At 40.2% G+C, this 18563-nt stretch overlaps 1 protein-coding gene across 5 annotated transcripts in view; it reads right to left on the reverse strand.

The window, feature by feature from the left end:
- The window catches only part of RPTOR (regulatory associated protein of MTOR complex 1), a 502533-nt gene that overhangs the window by 158926 nt on the left and 325044 nt on the right, over positions 1-18563 (reverse strand). For all 5 annotated transcript variants that reach the window (XM_061615781.1, XM_061615780.1, XM_061615782.1 and 2 more), the window contains one exon: positions 17860-17961. In XM_061615781.1, coding sequence (XP_061471765.1) covers positions 17860-17961 — 102 coding nt within the window. The remainder of the gene's footprint in view (positions 1-17859; positions 17962-18563) is intronic.

Here is an 18563-nt window from a genome sequence, read left to right on the forward strand (position 1 = left end):
TTTGCTGTTGCAACATAACCCCTCACAGAAAGGAAACTGGTGGTCGCAATTTGTTTTTAACCCACAAGTCAAAACCAAAACCAAGCAGCTAGACTGCTGTCTCTCAACTTCAGTCTCCTGTCCAGAGTATAGGAGGCTGGCTCCCAAAAGTGGGAAAGCAAGGGTGCTGTAGTTTGTAAATGGGCAATTGACTAATCAGCAGGCAGCCACTCAGCACTGCCACACCATCTGTTGGCCAGCTTCCTCTACCCACCCTTCAGTCATGATTTAGTGGAGCAGGTGCCCAATGGATATTCCGGAAGAACTCATAAGGACAGATAGGGAGTGAACCCTGCATACTATGTTTGTGTTCTTTTTCTAGTGCATTGGTGCTGGAGCCTCAAAGTCTTAGGTCACAGCTACCATCCTGAGGACAAAAATGCAGAACATTTATTTTGCATTGACATTACTATGTGTGCCAGGTGGGATAAATGGCTGCTGAGTGCTTCTCCAGTAATTTGCTCCTACCTGAGGAGCATTTACCTCCTGGGGGGGGGTTCCCAATGTGAGAGCCATTCCAAGAGTCTGCCTCTCACCACAAAGTAGGAAGGTGAACAGGAAGGGGAGGCCCTGCCTCTTTCAAACCATACCTAGGAGACTGACTTCTGGTTCCAGAGGATGGGACCTTTCCAACACTAGCTGGCCTCCTGCACTTGAGGAGAAAAGGAGTAGACTCCAATGGCACATGCTTCTCAACTACAAGAACATGGCACTATAATGGATGCCTGTTTACATGAAGCTAAGGAAAAAGGTGTTTGTGTGTGTGTGTGTGTGTGTGTGTGTGTGAGAGAGAGAGAGAGAGAGAGAGAGAGAGAGAGAGAGAAAAGATGGGAGAGGAGAAATTAAAATGAGAATTAAATCTCCAGTCCAAGATATAATGAACAGCAAGAAGCTACTCAAAAGAACTTGGAAGCAGTAATCAAATAGATGCTAAGAGGTCAGAGCGAAAGGAGTACAAGAAGAAGCCACACATAAATAATTTAATACAAACTCATTAAAGCAATGTCCAACCATGTTAATATGCTGGTAGTTCTCCAGATTCACATTTAGCTGGGTGTGCATTGTCTCTCTTGTAATAGCCTTAACAGAATTAAGATTTTGGACTGCATTGTTTAATCTGTAGTTGTAAATCAATAGCATTCCACATTTGGATCATAGATCTCTGGTTTCCACCCTTCTTTTTATAACATTGTTTAATATTGACATTTTTCTGTCTCTCATCCTTGCCACCTGAAATTCTGAGTCCTACCTCTAAGGTATGCAGGCCCCAAAATAATAATAAAAAAAACAAATTAAAATGGCATTAAAGAGTAATCAACTATTAATATATTTCAATAGGCTGCTATGTGGTTATAGGCAAAAAGAATGGATTTAGTCAACAATCCTTGCTGGTTGTCTATGTTTTAGGACAATACACTACAATGGAATTTCAACAAGTCTTTTAAGCGGAGATTTTACCCCAGTCTGTAATAAATTTGAAATTGTTTTAATTGCTTTTATATATGTTTTGTTGTTGATGTTTTATCTTTAAATTCCTTGAGATGTTTTATCGAAAGTGATTCAAAAATGAAATTTAATGAATAATTTGACATGAGCTAGTAAATTGGCATTTTAGAAAACAAACACAGGGAACCGAGATGAAAGCTGCTGCTACTATATAGCATTTATTTAGCACCCATATGATAGCTAAATAATCACACACAATATTCTAGGAAATGTTTATTTCACAATAATTGTCTAATAACTTGGGGGTGGGGAATCACCTGTTTCAAGTTCTTGCCAAATGCAAACAAGTCAATTACTTACAGTAAGTCACCAAGTCATTTACTCTTCCTTATCTAATACTTTTGAAATGATAAAATCTGCAAGTCTAAACTCAAATCTTATGAAAACCACAGCTGATGTGGGTGGCAGTCCCAAACCCTACTCATATGCCTAGCTCACATAGAGACTATTAAAAAGGTAAAGGTGTCCCCGCACTTGTAGTGTGAGTCGTTTCCGACTCTTAGGGTGACGTCTTGCGATGTTTACTAGGCAGACCATATATATGGGGTGGGATTGCCAGTTCCTTCCCTGGCCTTTCTTTACCCCCCAGCATATGCCGGGTACTCATTTTACCGACCATGGATGGATGGAAGGCTGAATGGACCTCGGCCCCTTTTACCGGAGATTCGACTTCCTCCTTCCGTTGGAATCAAACTCCGGCCGTGAGCAGAGCTTTCGGCTGTGTTACCGCCGCTTACCACTCTGCGCCACGGAGGATCTTTTCATAGAGACTATTACTGTAGTATAAAAGAGCTGATGGCAGCTATCAAATCCCTTAAGGCCACGCTGAAGGCTTTAAGTGTTGTCAGAATATGTTACACATTGGGGAAGAAGAGATTTCTAAACCCCTCAGATTAGCTGTTTCTATGACAACTACAGATTTACACAATACCTGTATGATTCTATGTTCACCACTTATTTTCAATCCCTTTCCTAATAATTTCTAACACTGAATTTGCTTTCTTCTACTGCTGCCACAGAATATGTGATTACTGTTTGCAATAAGATTTTCTCTACAACCTCAAGATCTCTTTTCACAAGGCTACTATGGAAAAATGGGACCAAATCTCAACGAAATGCTAAAGCTTATCTGCTCATTTCAGTCCTACAATTTGGAGAGGTCCTGTTAGGGCAATTTTCAATCTGCTTGGCATTAACTGCAAACTAGCTACCACAGTATTCACTTCACCACCACCCCCGCATTCATTCATTTAGGTATGGCACTGTCCTTAGGGAACTGTACCGTTTAATTTCTTCCATTGTGAAAAAAAAATCTACCTATTATTGCTCTCTGCCTATTACTTAACAAGTTATCAGTCCATAAGAGATTTCAGCCTCTTATCCCATAACCTTCAGAAGTTTTTGGTGAGGGACTTTGTCAAGCTTCTTGAAAATCCAAGAATTTGGGGTGGGTTAGATTTTATCATTAACGCTTTTAGATTTTAATGTTATTGTATTGGTGTGTTATTTTGTTCATTTTGTACATCGCCCAGAGTGGCTGGATGGCCAGCCAGATGGGCGACTAAGAAATCCAATAAATTAAATTAAATTAAATTAAATTAAGCATACAATCTTCTTTGGATCATGCATGTTGATAAACAAGCCTTCCCTTTGTAAATCAAAGCAAAATATTACACACAAGCCAAAAAATTAGGGAAAGTTAACCCTGGGAGGGAGAATTCACACACACACAAAGGCAAAGACAAAGGAGGAAATAAGCCACAAAAAGCATAACACAACAGAGTTATTCAGCAAACTAAAGGATCCCAACTGCCAACGACCACAGGCAGAGTTGAACTGGAGGACAGGACTTTTCCTCCCCCTGGAGAGGAGGCAAAGGACTCTGGACCCTGCCTGTCAATCCAGTGGGAGGCGTCATTCCTAAAAGAGAATGCCCTCCACTGCCAACAGGCAAACAAGTCTTTCCTTTGCAAAGCAATACTTATTTCTCAGTAAGGCTTATTCCATAGGTTTAAGAATTCTAGCTTTTATAAAGCTTTCTACCAATTTGCCTGAGACAGAAGTTAGGTTTACGGACCTAATCTGACACTTAAAAAAATTATACAGCCATGAGAGTGGCTTTATACTATAGCCAGCATGGATTTTTCACATTCCGACGTGTTAAATTGAAAATATCCACCATGCCATTCTGATGCTTCCCATAAGCTCATTTCAAAATAAAACCTTACAAAACTTATAGTCCTAAACTCAGAAACACTTGCTTAACACCCTCTAAGTTTTCATGATGATACACAAAACAGTCAGAGAGAATCGAAAGTTCAAAGTGTAAAAAGAGAGAAAAAATTGAGACCCTGTTGGCCTTTTTTCTATCAGGGGTCTTATAATTTGTTGAAATTAATTTAAAATCAGCCATGTTCAGAGTACCTGTAATCCTATTACTGCTCCATACTCTGACCTTTATCTTCTGCAGTTTAAAAGTAAAAAAAAAAAGCTTGGCTGATTTTTAATTAATTAAAAATTTTAACATTGGAGTCTATGATAGTGCAGTAAAGCTCACTAAGAACTAACTGTCAGTGTTCCAAAAGCCAGGTTAACAGCTGCTTGGCTTGGCTAAACAGAGGACCACACCCATGCCAGATAGGGTTACCAGGTCTCTGGTTTTTGGCTGGAGTCTCTGGTTTTTGGGGGTTCCCTCCAGTTCTCTGGCTAGTACCCCTTAATCTCCAGACTCTCAGCTTCAATTTTAAAAAAAATTAAGTTTCTAGGTGGTCTGCTTCCAGAGATATACACCAAAACGTCAACCGCCCCCCACGCGACTGATAAATCTGTTTTACAGATCTTTATAACAGCTCCTAGCTCTAACTACCACTTTCATCAGCCCAATCCAGTGGCCATGCTGGCTGGGGCTGATGGGAGTTGTAATTTAAAAAAGTAACTTTTCCAAGCTCTGGCTCTAACCCTGCCCTTTCAGGATTGTAGCCAATAAATGAAGCCAGGGTTGTGACTTGTTGATCCAGGCATGCCTAAGCTTAATTTCAATGTCAGAAAATGGTGGCTTTAAGATTTTGCAGTTTGCGTAAGTAATATGACTTAAATTATGTTTAGGTTTTTGGTGTAATTGTTTTATTTTTAAATTGTTCACATATGTTTTAATTGTATATTGGATGTTTATCTGTTGTGAACCGCCCAGAGAGCTTCGGCTATGGGGCGGTATAGAAATTTAATAAATAAATAAATAAATAATTGTGTGCAAGAGTCAGACTCTGGGCTATGAAATATGTAATTATTTAATCCAATACTTGCTTTCCATGTACCTGGAGTAAACCCCATTGAACTCCATTAGGACTTACTTTTGAGTAGACATGGTTAGGATTGTGCTGTAAATTAATGGGACTTTTGAGTAAACATAGCACAGACTTGTGTTTGTGGGAGCATGGGGGGAAGATGGCTGCTGGCAGGCTGGTCCACTAGCGAGCTCTGGAGCTCATACCCACCTCGCCTCTTTTTTTGCTATCTTTAGAGATATTCTTTGGAAATTTTTATTCTGGAACCTAACAGCATCAACAACACCTATTTTTTGAAGGCTATGGAACCATTTTATCAGCAAGAAAACAGACTCTTTATCAGCCGGTGAGTCACAACTCTGCTTTGCATTACTAACTCAAGGAATATAATTTACCATAACAAAATCTAAGGATTCCTAAGATAAAACTACTTAGCCTTGGAGTCGACAATTTATAATTATACCTCCGTTCATCTTAGAGTTTAAAAGGCAAACCTTATAGTTTTTAAAATGGTTCAAACAAGGAAAAGATGTTATGAACATGACCATAAATCAGACCAGGTTTTGGAAGAATCTGGGAATGGGGATCAACAGCTTAAAATTACAAACTTCTTTTTACCAACCAAAGCGGATAAGACAAAGAGAAATGCGTCACGATCTATTGAGAAAACCCCTTCCCAAATCGAAACAGAACAATTCTGTACCTGCTTGAGTGAGGAATTCCAGGCAAGGGATGACCCAGAAATTATACAAAGCCTGGAGTATGGAACATCCACAGATCCCCTTTTTGGGCAGACGCATACACCTAGTCTGATCAACTCTCTGCCGCAGGTACCTGAAAGCAAGGAGACGCCATCTTCCTCTCTGTACAAGGACACTGACTTACATTCCCCCTTAGACATTCTGTCTACTGTGCATGCTACAGACATCGACAGCCAGACTCCCGTTTTTACTCAATCACAGCCTTCTTCTGCCTGCTCTACAGAAGTTACTGAAACCACGGAACTGGCACAAATTGGCCAAAAACTACTTCTAACTGGCCAAAAATGTCTGCAGTTACAATTAGCCATTGTGGCAAAAGAGACTGAAAACATCAAAGCTTTTTTGGAAGAAACAAACAACCTTCTAAAATCATTTATGGAAGAACTATCCAAACTATATTTGAGCCTAAACTACACTCTTCCCCCCCACAAAACAACAACAACACTGAAGTGTGCAAACATAAAGAAACCTCGTATTGCACCTAAGGAGAAAAAATCCAAAAACATAAAAAATTACAAACCGCCAAGGAGTAAGAAGATGAACTTTCAGAAACTTTTTAAAGTACTTAAAGCTCAACAGCAAACAGCTTCGCAAACAAAGAATTTATCTGCTTCATCTACAGCGAGAACACCCCCTAGATCTTATTGCAAAGCCTTACCAGAAAGCAAAAAAAGTCCAAATCTCCCAGAGCTACTTACTCACCCCAACCCGAGGTCCTATAGCGGAATATGCTCTACCAATAACAAGATTTCACGACGAGATAATACAAATGGGAATTGGCTTCTCAAATATAATTCAAACAAACTTGCACTGCTGAATCTTCCTCTTCTTAACATCAAAGAAAAAGTAAACATCAGGAAGCAAAGAGTGTGTTACGCCCTCCAGTCGTTAGGTGTAATGGATTTACGGCCTGACGATATCTCGTATGTGGAATTCCTTTACAATCCCTCAACAAAAACGTCTGCTTTACTTACCTTTAAATCGGCTGAGACAACAGCATGGATAATTGCAAATAAATCCCTTCTCAGCTACCATGGAATATCCGTTCAGAGACATTTCACAAACCTGGCCAGTCCAATTTCCTTGTTCACAAAGAGAACTCCAACAACAAACCTTATCTCTTCACATGAGAGGAGGAAGTTTTCCTCAAACAGCAGCAAAAATATATCAAACTCTGGAAACTTGGATCCATTCCTGGAACAGCTTCCTCTTAAAAGCACATTAAACATGAACTGCTCTTCTCTATCATTAGGACCAACTATGCTGGAAAAGAATTTATCCCCTTTGACTCCCCCAGCACAAGAAACATTAAACCTTGAAACACTTAACTCCATAAACTCTGATCTTATTATTTTGGATGAAGTAAGCTCCTCCCCACCACCAGCTCCCATTTTCGTTCCGTTACAGTCACCTCCTTCTCGGGTAAACAGTAAGGAAAATCAAGATCTTGCATTTGACTTTGCTTGTGAGGGAGAGGAGGAACTATTAAATAGTTTCCATACATTCACTGAGAATGAACAAAGTGAGGTCATAAACAAAATGCAGAATCTGTTAAACAATCTAAGGGCAAAAAGGACATGTTCCAGATACTTGGAGGACTATGAACTGAACTCACCATCCAGCATTCAAGTTTCTCCTCTGAAAGTTCCCTTAAAGGTACTGCCACATTGTTACTCAAATGTTTGTAGACCTAGCACAATATGTGATGTGATTGTACATGAGGTTCCTGAACTGACTTGACAACCCTTATTAAATTCTAAAAACCCGATTCTATCCTGTGAATCTCCTGAAAAAATGGTAAACCCTCATTTCAGGACATCACAGCACTCACTATGCAAATCTTATACAGCAAAGGAAATTTCTCATCCTACGAATCCAATTATTAATGCATGCCAGGTTTCTGTTCTCTCACCTAATTTTACATTCCACCTTCTCTCCTGGAACATTGCAGGGTGGAATGCCAAACAAAAAATTCCTGACTTTATTACTTTTCTGAACAAATTTGACTTAATTTTCTTACAGGAGACGTGGTGTACCCTTAAATTAATAGTGGATGGTTTCTCTTGTTCATGTTTACCAGCGACCTATTCCCAACCCAGTTCCAAAGGCAGACCCAAAGGAGGCCTAGCCATACTCATCTCTACTTCTGTAACAGCTCGCTCTATAAGTTTAACCCCTTGTAAAAACATTGCACAGGCTGTTTTATTATCTTTTAGCACATTTTCTCTTCTGTTAGTAAATGTTTATATTCCCCCTCATGCCTCTCGGGCACAAATTGACTGTGACTGGGACGTTCTTACCAATTATCTAACATCACTCGAGGCTAAATTCCCCAAAGCGCCTCTCATTGTTATGGGTGATTTCAACGCCAGGTCTGGCCCCCACAATGATGCGCTATTTGCTTCAAACCTCTGGGGGGGCGAGGACACCGCCCCATACCTCCCAGGCTATGCTAGGACTTCCAAGGACCCCAAGATAAATTATGGTGGAATATGTTTATACCGATTCCTTGCTAGACACAGCCTAATAATGTTGAACGGTCATAAGCAGATAGATTCATGTGCGGAATTTACCTACATCTCTGGCCTCAGGTGCAGTGTCATCGATTACGCCTTGATCTCGCATTCCCTGTTCAGGTTTATTTTGGACTTTTCTGTCGGCTCCAGACAGGATAGTGATCACCTTCCCCTTACCTTTTCCTTTTATCTACCAGAACGCGGTCACTTGCTCCTTACCCATAAACCAATGGCAAATCTAATCCACCCTACCCATAAAAGGACATTTTGGACTCCCACAGTAGCCTCTAATGTGGCCTTATTTCTCACTTCCCCCTCTGCCCTGTCCTTACAGAGGGAGATCATGCATGCTTCTGATTCATATTTAGCGTCAATAGCGTATAACTCCTTAATTACCAAACTTAAAGCCTCTATTATCCCACCATCTTCTTCCTTCAGGGCTCCTCCTACCACTGGTTTTCCCAGATGGTTTGATAAGGACTGTCTTGATGCTAAGATACAGCTGAGACGGCTATACCTTCAATATCGACACCAAAATTTAACCACCCTCCCCCCTGAGTATTTTATTATCAAAAAATACTACAAGCATATGATAGTCATCAAAAAAAGGCAGGTGATGCACGAAGATTGGGAAGCCTTAATTCAAGCCTCCAGATCAAATAATTCGAAGTGTTTTTGGGAGCTGATTTCTGGTTCTATGAGCCCACTAAATCCGGCCCCTTGCCACATTTCCCCATACCTCTGGGAGAAATATTTTTCTGCAAACAACGAGACTGTAAATGCTGTTTCCTTTATTGATAATTTAACAAATCTTCCCACTTGGCCACCTGTAACCCAAAAAGAAATTATTGATTTGATTGCTAGCTTGAAATCCGGCAAAGCTCCTGGACCTGATAACATACTTTCTGAAATGTTGAAGGCGCACCAAGCTTGGTGGGCCCCTCTTCTAGCAAATTTCTTTACTCTGATCAATAATTCCGGATGCTTCCCTGAGTCTTGGCTTGAATCCATAGTTATCCCTATATTTAAAAAAGGGAACAAAGAGGACCCAGCAAATTACCGCCCAATTAGCCTCCTTTCCATTATTGGCAAACTATATGCCTGCTACTTAAAAGAGAGACTCTCATCTTGGTTGGAGGAGGATAATATCCTTGGGAGGGAGCAGGCAGCTTTCCGGAAAGGTAGGTCTGGGATAGAACACTGTGTGATTTTAAATCACTTAGCTGAAAAATACAAGAACCGCTGGGGTAACGGCCTGTTTGTTGCCTTTGTCGACTTGAAATCGGCTTTTGATTCCATCCCTAGGGAGATACTATGGGCGAAACTCGCAAAATCTACGATCGACAAGAGACTCCTCTTCTTAATTAGCCGTCTGCACCACCACACATCCTTTCGTGTTAGATGTAGTCGTGAAGGTCATCTCACAAACCCCATTACTACAACAAAAGGAGTTAGACAAGGCTGCATACTAGCCCCACTTTTATTTAATTTTTTCATGAATGATCTGTCCCTTTATTGTCAATCCCCGGACTTCCACCCCCCTAAGTTAGCAAACCTGCATTGTCCCTTGTTATTGTATGCAGATGACGCTGTTCTCCTTTCTGTTTCTAAAGTAGGACTCAAACGCCTAACTAAAGCTTTTATGAGTTTCTGTCATGATAACAAACTATCTATAAACTTTTCCAAAACTAAGATCTTAGCTTTTGCCAAGCACTCTCCTGCTCACGCATGGACAATTAATACCCATAAAATAGAACAGGTTTCTCATTTCAAATACCTTGGTATACTTTTTCATTCCTCTCTGTCCTGGAATCCCCATATCCGAGGGGCTATTTCTACTGCTCGCAACTCAGCCAGTGGTATTCGAAGGTTCTTCTTCACTAAAGGAGGACAATACATTCCGGCAGCCCTAAAGGTTTTTAGATCCAAAACTATTTCTCAACTTCTCTACGGGGTACCTTTATGGATTGGCGCCTTCAACTCTTCTGCGGAGGCAGTTCTCTCCTTGTTTCTCAGACAAATTTTTGGCGTTCCCAGGTGCGTTCCTGCGGCGGTCCTTAGGTTAGAATCTGGCCTAGTCTCACTTGAGTCTCAAGCGTGGTTGGCCGCCCTAAATTTCTGGTTTAAAATGTCTTATGAAAAATCTACTGGCTATCTCCCTTTACTCTGGGAAGACTCTTTTACCTCGAAATGGGCCCGTACGTTTACAAATTACCTTGCAAGTATTGGCCTCTCAATTGAACATCTGATGTCCCTCGCTCCAGAGACAGTTAAACATTCTATCCGGACTCGTATCAACGATATGGACTTCCAACGCTCCATAACTGCAGCCACCTCGACCTGCTCTCCTATTCACTTTGGTCTGAGCTTTGTGCCTATGCTCAGTGCCCCTTATCTGGAAACTCTTACGATCCCCAAATATCGTCTAGCCTTTACAAAGGCTAGATTTAACTGTCTTATCTCTGCCTTACTTGAAGGGAGATTTAAACGTATCCCGTATGCAAACCGATTATGCCTTTGTGGTGTCAGCGCCATAGAAACTCTCTCTCATGTCATCTTTGAGTGCACCCTATATGACGATATTCGCTCCAAATTCATAACCCCCATCATAAATAAATACGCCTACAAACCGCTTAACTGTTTACTTTTACATCTTTTGTCAGCAGCTAATAAGGATACTATCCTGTCAGTTGCTAAATTTATTTTTGCGGCTCAATCAATTCGGAAGGCATCTATCCTTTCAGAAGCTTCCGCCACCCAACTGTAACTGTTTTCCTTGTTGTTTTATTGTTTTACTGTTTTAACATGACTGCAACTTTGTAACCTTTTATTATAAACGTATGTAGTTTTATTTATAAATGTCTTTTGGTCTATGACCGTATCAATAAAGATTGATTGACTTGTGTTTGTGTTGTAAATCTTTCTCTCCCCCTCCAATCTTATTTTTAAAGCAATTAGACAGGGTTTACCTAGGTATCACAGGTTTTATTATGTAGGAAACTAATACTGATTTTTTTAAAAAATATGTTCCTCAATGACCAACTGGTTTGACAATAAACTATTATATGGAGTGTATTTTTACACCTACACGTAAGAGAGAGAGAGAGAGAGAAAGAGAGAGAGAGAGAGAGAGAGAGAGAGAGAGAGAGTGTGTGGAGCCTTTCCAACATCCCTGTGAGGTAGGGTTGGTGATTGGAAACCAAAGCAGTTCACAATAAGAAATAAATCGCTTTAAAAACCAATAACCATAAAACAAGTATAAACAGTTGCAAAACAGCTTAAAGTGGCATGATTCCAAATTTTGGGTTGGGTGAATGAAGTTTATTTATTTTTATTTGATTTATATCCTGCCCTTCCTTCCAGTAGGAGCCCAGGGCAGCAAACAAAAGCACTAAAAACACTTTAAAAATCATAAAAACAGACTTTAAAATATATTAAAACAAAACATCTTTAAAAACATTTTTAAAAGCTTTAAAAACATTTTTTTAAAAGAAAAGGTTTAAAAACATATTAAAAAGCAACACAGACACAGACTAGGATAAGGTCTCAACTTAAAAGGCTTGTTAAAAGAACAAGTTCCTTATCACTTGAGGGTACAGTTTTCCCTGGTTGAGTAAGCCCCATTGAATACATTGGGACTTGCTTCTGAGTAAACATAGGATTGTACTATAAATATCTTTACAGGTTGTGTAAATAATGAACTTATTTGATAGTCATGCTTATATAAATATTATGTCATACGGTGTGCCAATAAGTATCCGATTTCACACTATGGTTGTACAATACTTCCTCTACATTTTAAGTATGCCTTTGTGGTCATGGTTCTCCATTGTTTTCATCCTGAGGGGCAGATAGGCTGAGAGATGGTGAGTAGCCCATGGTCACCCACTACAGTTTATAGCTCATTTCCATTTTGAAAAATTAATTAAAAAAATTTACATGCAGGCAAAATTTATTAAGTGGATTCACACAATACGTTTAAAGTACATCGAACTCGCATTTAAAGCGCACAACTTCCCCTAAAGAATCCTGGGAAGTGTCATTTCCCCCTCACAGTTATAGTTCTCACTACTCTTAACAAACTGCAGTTCCCATGATTCTGTGGTGGGATTCATGTACTTCAAGTGGGTGTTGAATGTGCTTTAAATGACTTGTGTGGATCTGCCCTAGGTATGATATGCATTCAAGAGTGAATTGAAAACAATTTTAAAAGATATTTCTTACTCTTACTCATTTCTCAGACTTCTTTCTGAAGTGAAGAGTCAAATCTGTAAAGATGTTTGGAGCAGCCACGTTAAAAGATAAGGGTAGGGCATTCCAGGCAGGGGGTTGCCAACTCTGCTTGGAGATGGATGTCTTTTCAGAGGATCCCTAGTCAAGGTTTACCAACAGCACAATCCAAACTATATCTACTCAGAAGTCAGTCCTGTTGAGTTCTATGGGGCTCAATCCCTTAGTAAGTGTGTTTAGAATTGTAGCCTTCAGGAGCATCCATCTTTGCTCCCCAACACTTCCATCTAACATCTCCACAGCACTAGGCTCCTTTGTCCCTACAGTGGCTTCTGGTGACTGGCCTGGCTTGAAGGCACAAACCCTTATTGCTGAAAGAAAGTAGGCTAGATTAAATGTTCCCTACCCAGGCTCCATCTCTTATACACATAGCCTTCTAGGCCAAGATGGGTAGGCTCACCTGGAGACTAAACACTTTAGAGAAAATGAGTCAAGCAATGTATAAGTACTTTGGAATCCAAGTATGCAATTTATGCTTGCATTTTGGAAAATCTTAAAAAAAAAAATTGTAAAAGCAACAAGAGTAGCAAGATTAAAGGCAATTGGTGTCTTAATTATTAAGATGCTCCTAACATTATCTGAATCATCATTTGCACCAAGGGGGGGCTACATAAAATACTATCACAGATGTATTCACTCTTAGCATAACCCCCACCTTTACCTTTATGCAATCCCATAAAATGTATTGGTGTCACTTAACTAGTTCTGATACATTTGAACAGTGCCTCAAGACTACAGCTATAGTGAATTATTGTCACTCATGAAAAACTTGGAAGTGTAAGGAAAGGTGCACTATTCACCTCCCATTTACAGATGCTTTTTTTTTTTTTAATGGGTCCTCCTAAGGCAATCCCAGCCTGTCAGGGATCTCACCGACAATGTGATAATGTCAAATCACACAGCCAAGCTGAAATCAGAATAAGGGGAGAAAGAATTGTCTCACTCTGAATAGGCTTCCTGATGCCATGTAGCCAATCAGATGATGACATTCACAAAGTCAAATGAGGACAATGCTTCATGTCCTCATTCAGAATGGGCAAACATATTCATCCTTTTCACAGCCTCCTCACCAATAGTTGATGGGGGGGATGCAAAGCTTTTCACCACCAAAATACACTCAGCCCTTGTCAAGACATGGCTGGCTACGATATAGCAGACAACACAGGTAAATAACAATAATAATAAAAATAGTTTTTCACAAGCTAGAAATGGATACAGAATGATTTCTTTAAAAATATTTTATTTCTCAATATTTTGTTTCTGAAAACAGGAAGATGTGTATATGAAAATCCAGAGCTTGGAAAAGTTACTTTTTTGAACTACAACTCCATGGTACTGGCTGGGGCTGATGGGAGATGTAGTTCAAAAAAGTAACTTTTCCAAGCTCTGTGAAAATCCCAAACCTCCTACCCAAAGCTGGAATAGATACATTCAAGGAGGTTTTGTATGAAAATGATAAGACAGCACAAGTCAAACAGTAGCCAACACCATTATTAAAAAGCAGCAGTTGATAAAACAAAATCTTCCTTTGCATCTGCAATTAGGTTTCACCTCCAACAAAGCAACTGCTAATCCTATTGAGCTGCACTGCATATAGCCTGGAAGGTAAATGCTTCCCCAAGGATTTACAATCAACTGCTGAGGCATATACCAACTATACTGGGCAACTTTCCTCCCCTATGAAGTTGTTATTCCCACTCCCCCCGCCACTCCCCTTTCTGCCTCTACCCTCTCTGCATGGGTAATCTGTTTCTGTCAGGACTTTCTCAAGAGAACAAGATTCTAAAGGGACTGCATTTTTTAAAAACTCAATAAAAGGCCTTTTACAAAAAGACAGTTTTCCTGTAATTATTACAACCTGGCATAAATGCCTGGTGTTGTGCCCACACACCTGCCCCTCTTTTCAAGGAAAAGACACAGTTGGGTGGCTGGGTGGGGGAGAAAAATGGGAGCGGGGAAGTGAGGTCTCTCTTCTAGGCCACTTATTTAAATTTAGATGCAATATGCAAGTAGGCACTTCAGAGGACTGAAACATTTACATACTTTGCCAAACATAATTAAATCACATCATGATTCAAATCTGATGAAACAATCTGAACTTGGTTGCCCTAATGAATCCTCACCTCTGTGCTCGCTTTTACACTGGCTTAGTCACTTCTCCCTAAGAAGCAATGGGAAGCAGGTGTGTATCTTAATATTGTGGCAAAATTAATTATCAGAGCAGCCCTCTGGTGTCAAGTCACTCAGCAGATCTGATGCTGGATAAGAAATCTCCCTATCTCCATGGCTTTGTCAGAGGTAAACTGCCCATCTATCACCCCCTCCTGTAGAATGATCTCCCGGGCTTCAGAGGCTCTACAAAATGAAGAGTCAGACTCACAAAGATTGATGATACTGTCAGCTATGATGCAAGATTGTGGATCTAAGTGGGAACGAGAGTTCTTTCCCATTATAAAAGAGGAAAATGGACGCCCTTGGATAGGTAGCAGGAAGTGCCTATGATTGCTAACTTCAAATACTGTAAATGAAAACAAAATGTGATCAAGTGCCTTCAAAGGATTGCAGGAAATAGCAATACACTTTTTGGTTGCAGTCAGAATTACACTTGCAGGTTATCAGAAAACTGAAACGTTCCCAAGTATCAATGTATAATTCTCAAAGGTATGGGATACTACAATAATGATTTATTTATTTATTTATTATTTTATTTATATCCCGCCCTTCCTCCCAGCAGGAGCCCTTGCTTTTTTTATTCTCTGCCTCTCAAGGAACCTGTGTGTTCCAGTTAGTGCTCAAGGCAAAAACGAGTAACTACTAGATTCTTTATTCTCAAAAATGGGGGGACATCAGTTTTTGCTTTATTGTTCCAATAGGCCTGGATGCATCTTACAGTCTGTTTTGCACCTTGAGAACTAAGGCACTTCTATCTTTATTAAAGCTCCTGCATTCCAGCTCAAAACTGTTACTAAACTTCAGGGTTTAGGAGCAGCAACACCACTCCCCAATTTTTTCTTCCCTCCTCCTCCTCCTCCTCCTCCTCCTCTCCCTCCCCTGTTTTGTTCAACATACTGTGTGACGGAGGAATCTGGAGAGCTTGAAAGCTTGCTCATTGTTATGCGGCATTTTAGTTGATCCAAAAAAATGTACTGCCATACAGTGGATTTTTTATTTTTTATAAAAATGATGGAAGGTGCTATTTTTTCGGCTTAGAAAAATGAGCAAATGTGAATTAATTTCTGGCTAGGGTATTTTGCAGATGTTAAATGTGAAGGATAATGCTGATGTATCCTTGTAGAGGTTCAGCAACGTCTAGATTTTGTTGTACAATTGTTTCTTTTGCATGAAAATTATCTATAATATTTATTTATTTTGTACAACTCTGCTTCTTGACTGTAAACAGCAATGACATAACTGAGAGAGACACATACACAAAGTATGACCAGCACCACAATACAAGCCAAGCTAAACAGAAAGCAGCTACTCTTTCACACACCTGCCAATTGACATTTGGCCCGGCTCTGAACTAGACAGCCATTTATGCATTGGATATGGCATCTAGGACATTTTTTCAGCCAGTCTCTCTCCTGACTCTACTGCTAAAATTGTATAACTAAAGAGATCCATCCATTTAATGCTAACAACGTTCATTTAATGCCTGTGCCTTTCTTACAACAGACAGACAAGCCCCTATTGTCACTAGAAGCCATTAAATTGTGGATGGTAGAGAGAGGACACTGTTTTATTTATTTTTATTTCATTTATATTATTAAATTGATATCCAGCCTTTAGTCCCAGAAGGAGCCCAGGGCTGCAAACAAAAACACTACAAACACCCTAAAACATCTTAAAAGTAGACTTTAAAATATATTAAAACAAAACATCTTTAAAAACACAGTTAAAAAAGGCTTTAAAAACATATTAAAAAGCAATTCCAACACAGATGCAGACTGGGATAAGGTCTCTACTTAAAAGGCTTGTTGAAAGAGGAAGGTCTTCAGTAGGCGCTGAAAAGATAAAGATGGGGAGGGAATTCCACAGGGTAGGTGCCACAACACTAAAAGTCCGCTTCCTATGTGGTGCAGAACGAACCTCATGAGAAGATGGTATCTGCAGGAGGCCTTCACCTGCAAAGCACAGTGATCAACTGGGTATATAAGGGTAAGAAGATCTTTCAGGTATCCTGGTCCCAAGCTGTATAGGGCTTTGTACACCAAAACCAGGACCTTGAACGTGGCCCAGTAGCTAATAGGTAGCCAGTGCAATTCTTTCACCAGTGGGGTGATATGCTAGCGATACCCTGCCCTAGTGAGCAGCCGTGCTGCCACATTTCTCACCAGCTACAGCTTCCAGACCAACCTCAAAGGCAGTCCCACATACAGTGCATTACAGTAATCCAGCCTGGAGATTAGCAGTGTGTGGAAAACAGTGGTCAGGCTATCCTGGTCCAGAAACAGCCGCAGCTGTCTTACCAGCCAAAGCTGGTAAAAGGCACTCCTAACCTCTGAGGTCACCTGGGCCTCTAGTGACAAGGATGGATCCAGGAGTATCCCCAGACTAGGAACCTGCTTTTTCAGAGCGAGTATGATCCCATCCAAAGCAGGCAATTGACCAATTATCCAAACTCGAAACCACCAACTGACAGCGCATTCTTCTTGCTAGAATTCAGACTCAGATTATTGGTTCTCATCCAGTCCACCACTGAGTCCAGACAACGGTCAAGGACAGCCTCTCCCAATTCAGATGTTACAGAAAAATAGAGCTGGGTATCGTCAGTGTACTGCTGACGCATCACCCCAAATCTCCTGATGGCTGCTCCCAAGGGCTTCATATACATGTTAAACAGCACTGGGGACGAGATGGTAACCCTGAGGCACCTCACAGCACAACTGATAATCACCCAATTCTATTCTCTGAAAACTATTCTGGAAGTAGGATCGGAACCACTGTAAAACAATGCCTCTGATATCCATCTCACCAAGTCAGCTCAGAAGGATACCATGGTCAATAGTATCACAAGCTGCTTAGAGATCAAGTGAGAATGACAGGGTCGCACTTCCCCTGTCCTTCTCCTGATAAAGGTTATCCATCAGGGCGACCAATTCAGTGTTTTCCTGATACACAGACAAAACAGACAGGTGAAGGAATTAAATTCTGTAGCACTGACTCAAAGCCTACAACCTCAATTTATGCTCACCTGGGGATCATTTAGGGGTAGGGCAATGGGACTGTGCTTGTGTGCAATGTGTCTTTTTCAGCAAAGGCCTAGCAAACAATCAGCTCCAATTAGTCTCAGATGCAATCCACATAATTTATTTACCCACGCACCATCTGGCAGAGATCAAAGCAGTCAGGGAAAGGCATGCACGTAAATACACACATACAGAGTAAATTTGCAGCTGGCTGGCTGTCCACATGTTTCAGCGGCCTCAGCTAGCAGTCTTATTGCTTGCCAAGACAACTCACCTGCAGTACAATGGGAAGCTGTTCAGGTGGATTGCGGTTTTCTACTCCCATTGTTAGCCATACCTGAAATGCCGTTAACTGTTCAGCAAAGAACGGGCTGTGCTGTTGGAGAAACAATGAGCATTGGGTCATTATAAATGGTAACGACTTTATGTCAACAAGCTAAGCAGGAACTCCAGGTTGATTTGTTTACTAAGTACAAAGAAGTACAAAGTAGCAGAAATATTTTTTATTACCTCAGTGTAACATTAGCAAAAGTTTGTTCAACAATGATTTTAAAGCCTGATGAGAACCAACTACTCAAAATAATCTGTCTACTAAAACAGGAAGGAAAATGGGAGAAATCTCTTATATATAAATTTTGAATGGTTAATCTGCTGAGCACATTTCCCACTTATAAACTTGACAGGGCATAAATTCATTTCCTTTTCATGGATATGCTTTCATATATTTAGTGCAATGGATCTGCCTTTACTGAGTCCAAGGTGAAAATGATTCAGCAACAATGAAAAATGTTCTTCCGTCTTGACAAAGACATTCACATTCAGACATACAGTTTTAAGTCTTATAAGATGGTGTCTGCTTTAAAAAAAAACCACACAAGTAAAACTCATCTCTCCATGTTTTTTTAAATGGTATGCACAATATACCTACATTCCATATTTTCAAGGACATAAACATCTAAGAAAGCTTCTGATTATCTT

Source organism: Rhineura floridana, chromosome 3 (assembly GCF_030035675.1).
Source record: "Rhineura floridana isolate rRhiFlo1 chromosome 3, rRhiFlo1.hap2, whole genome shotgun sequence".
Taxonomy (NCBI): Eukaryota; Metazoa; Chordata; class Lepidosauria; order Squamata; family Rhineuridae; genus Rhineura; species Rhineura floridana.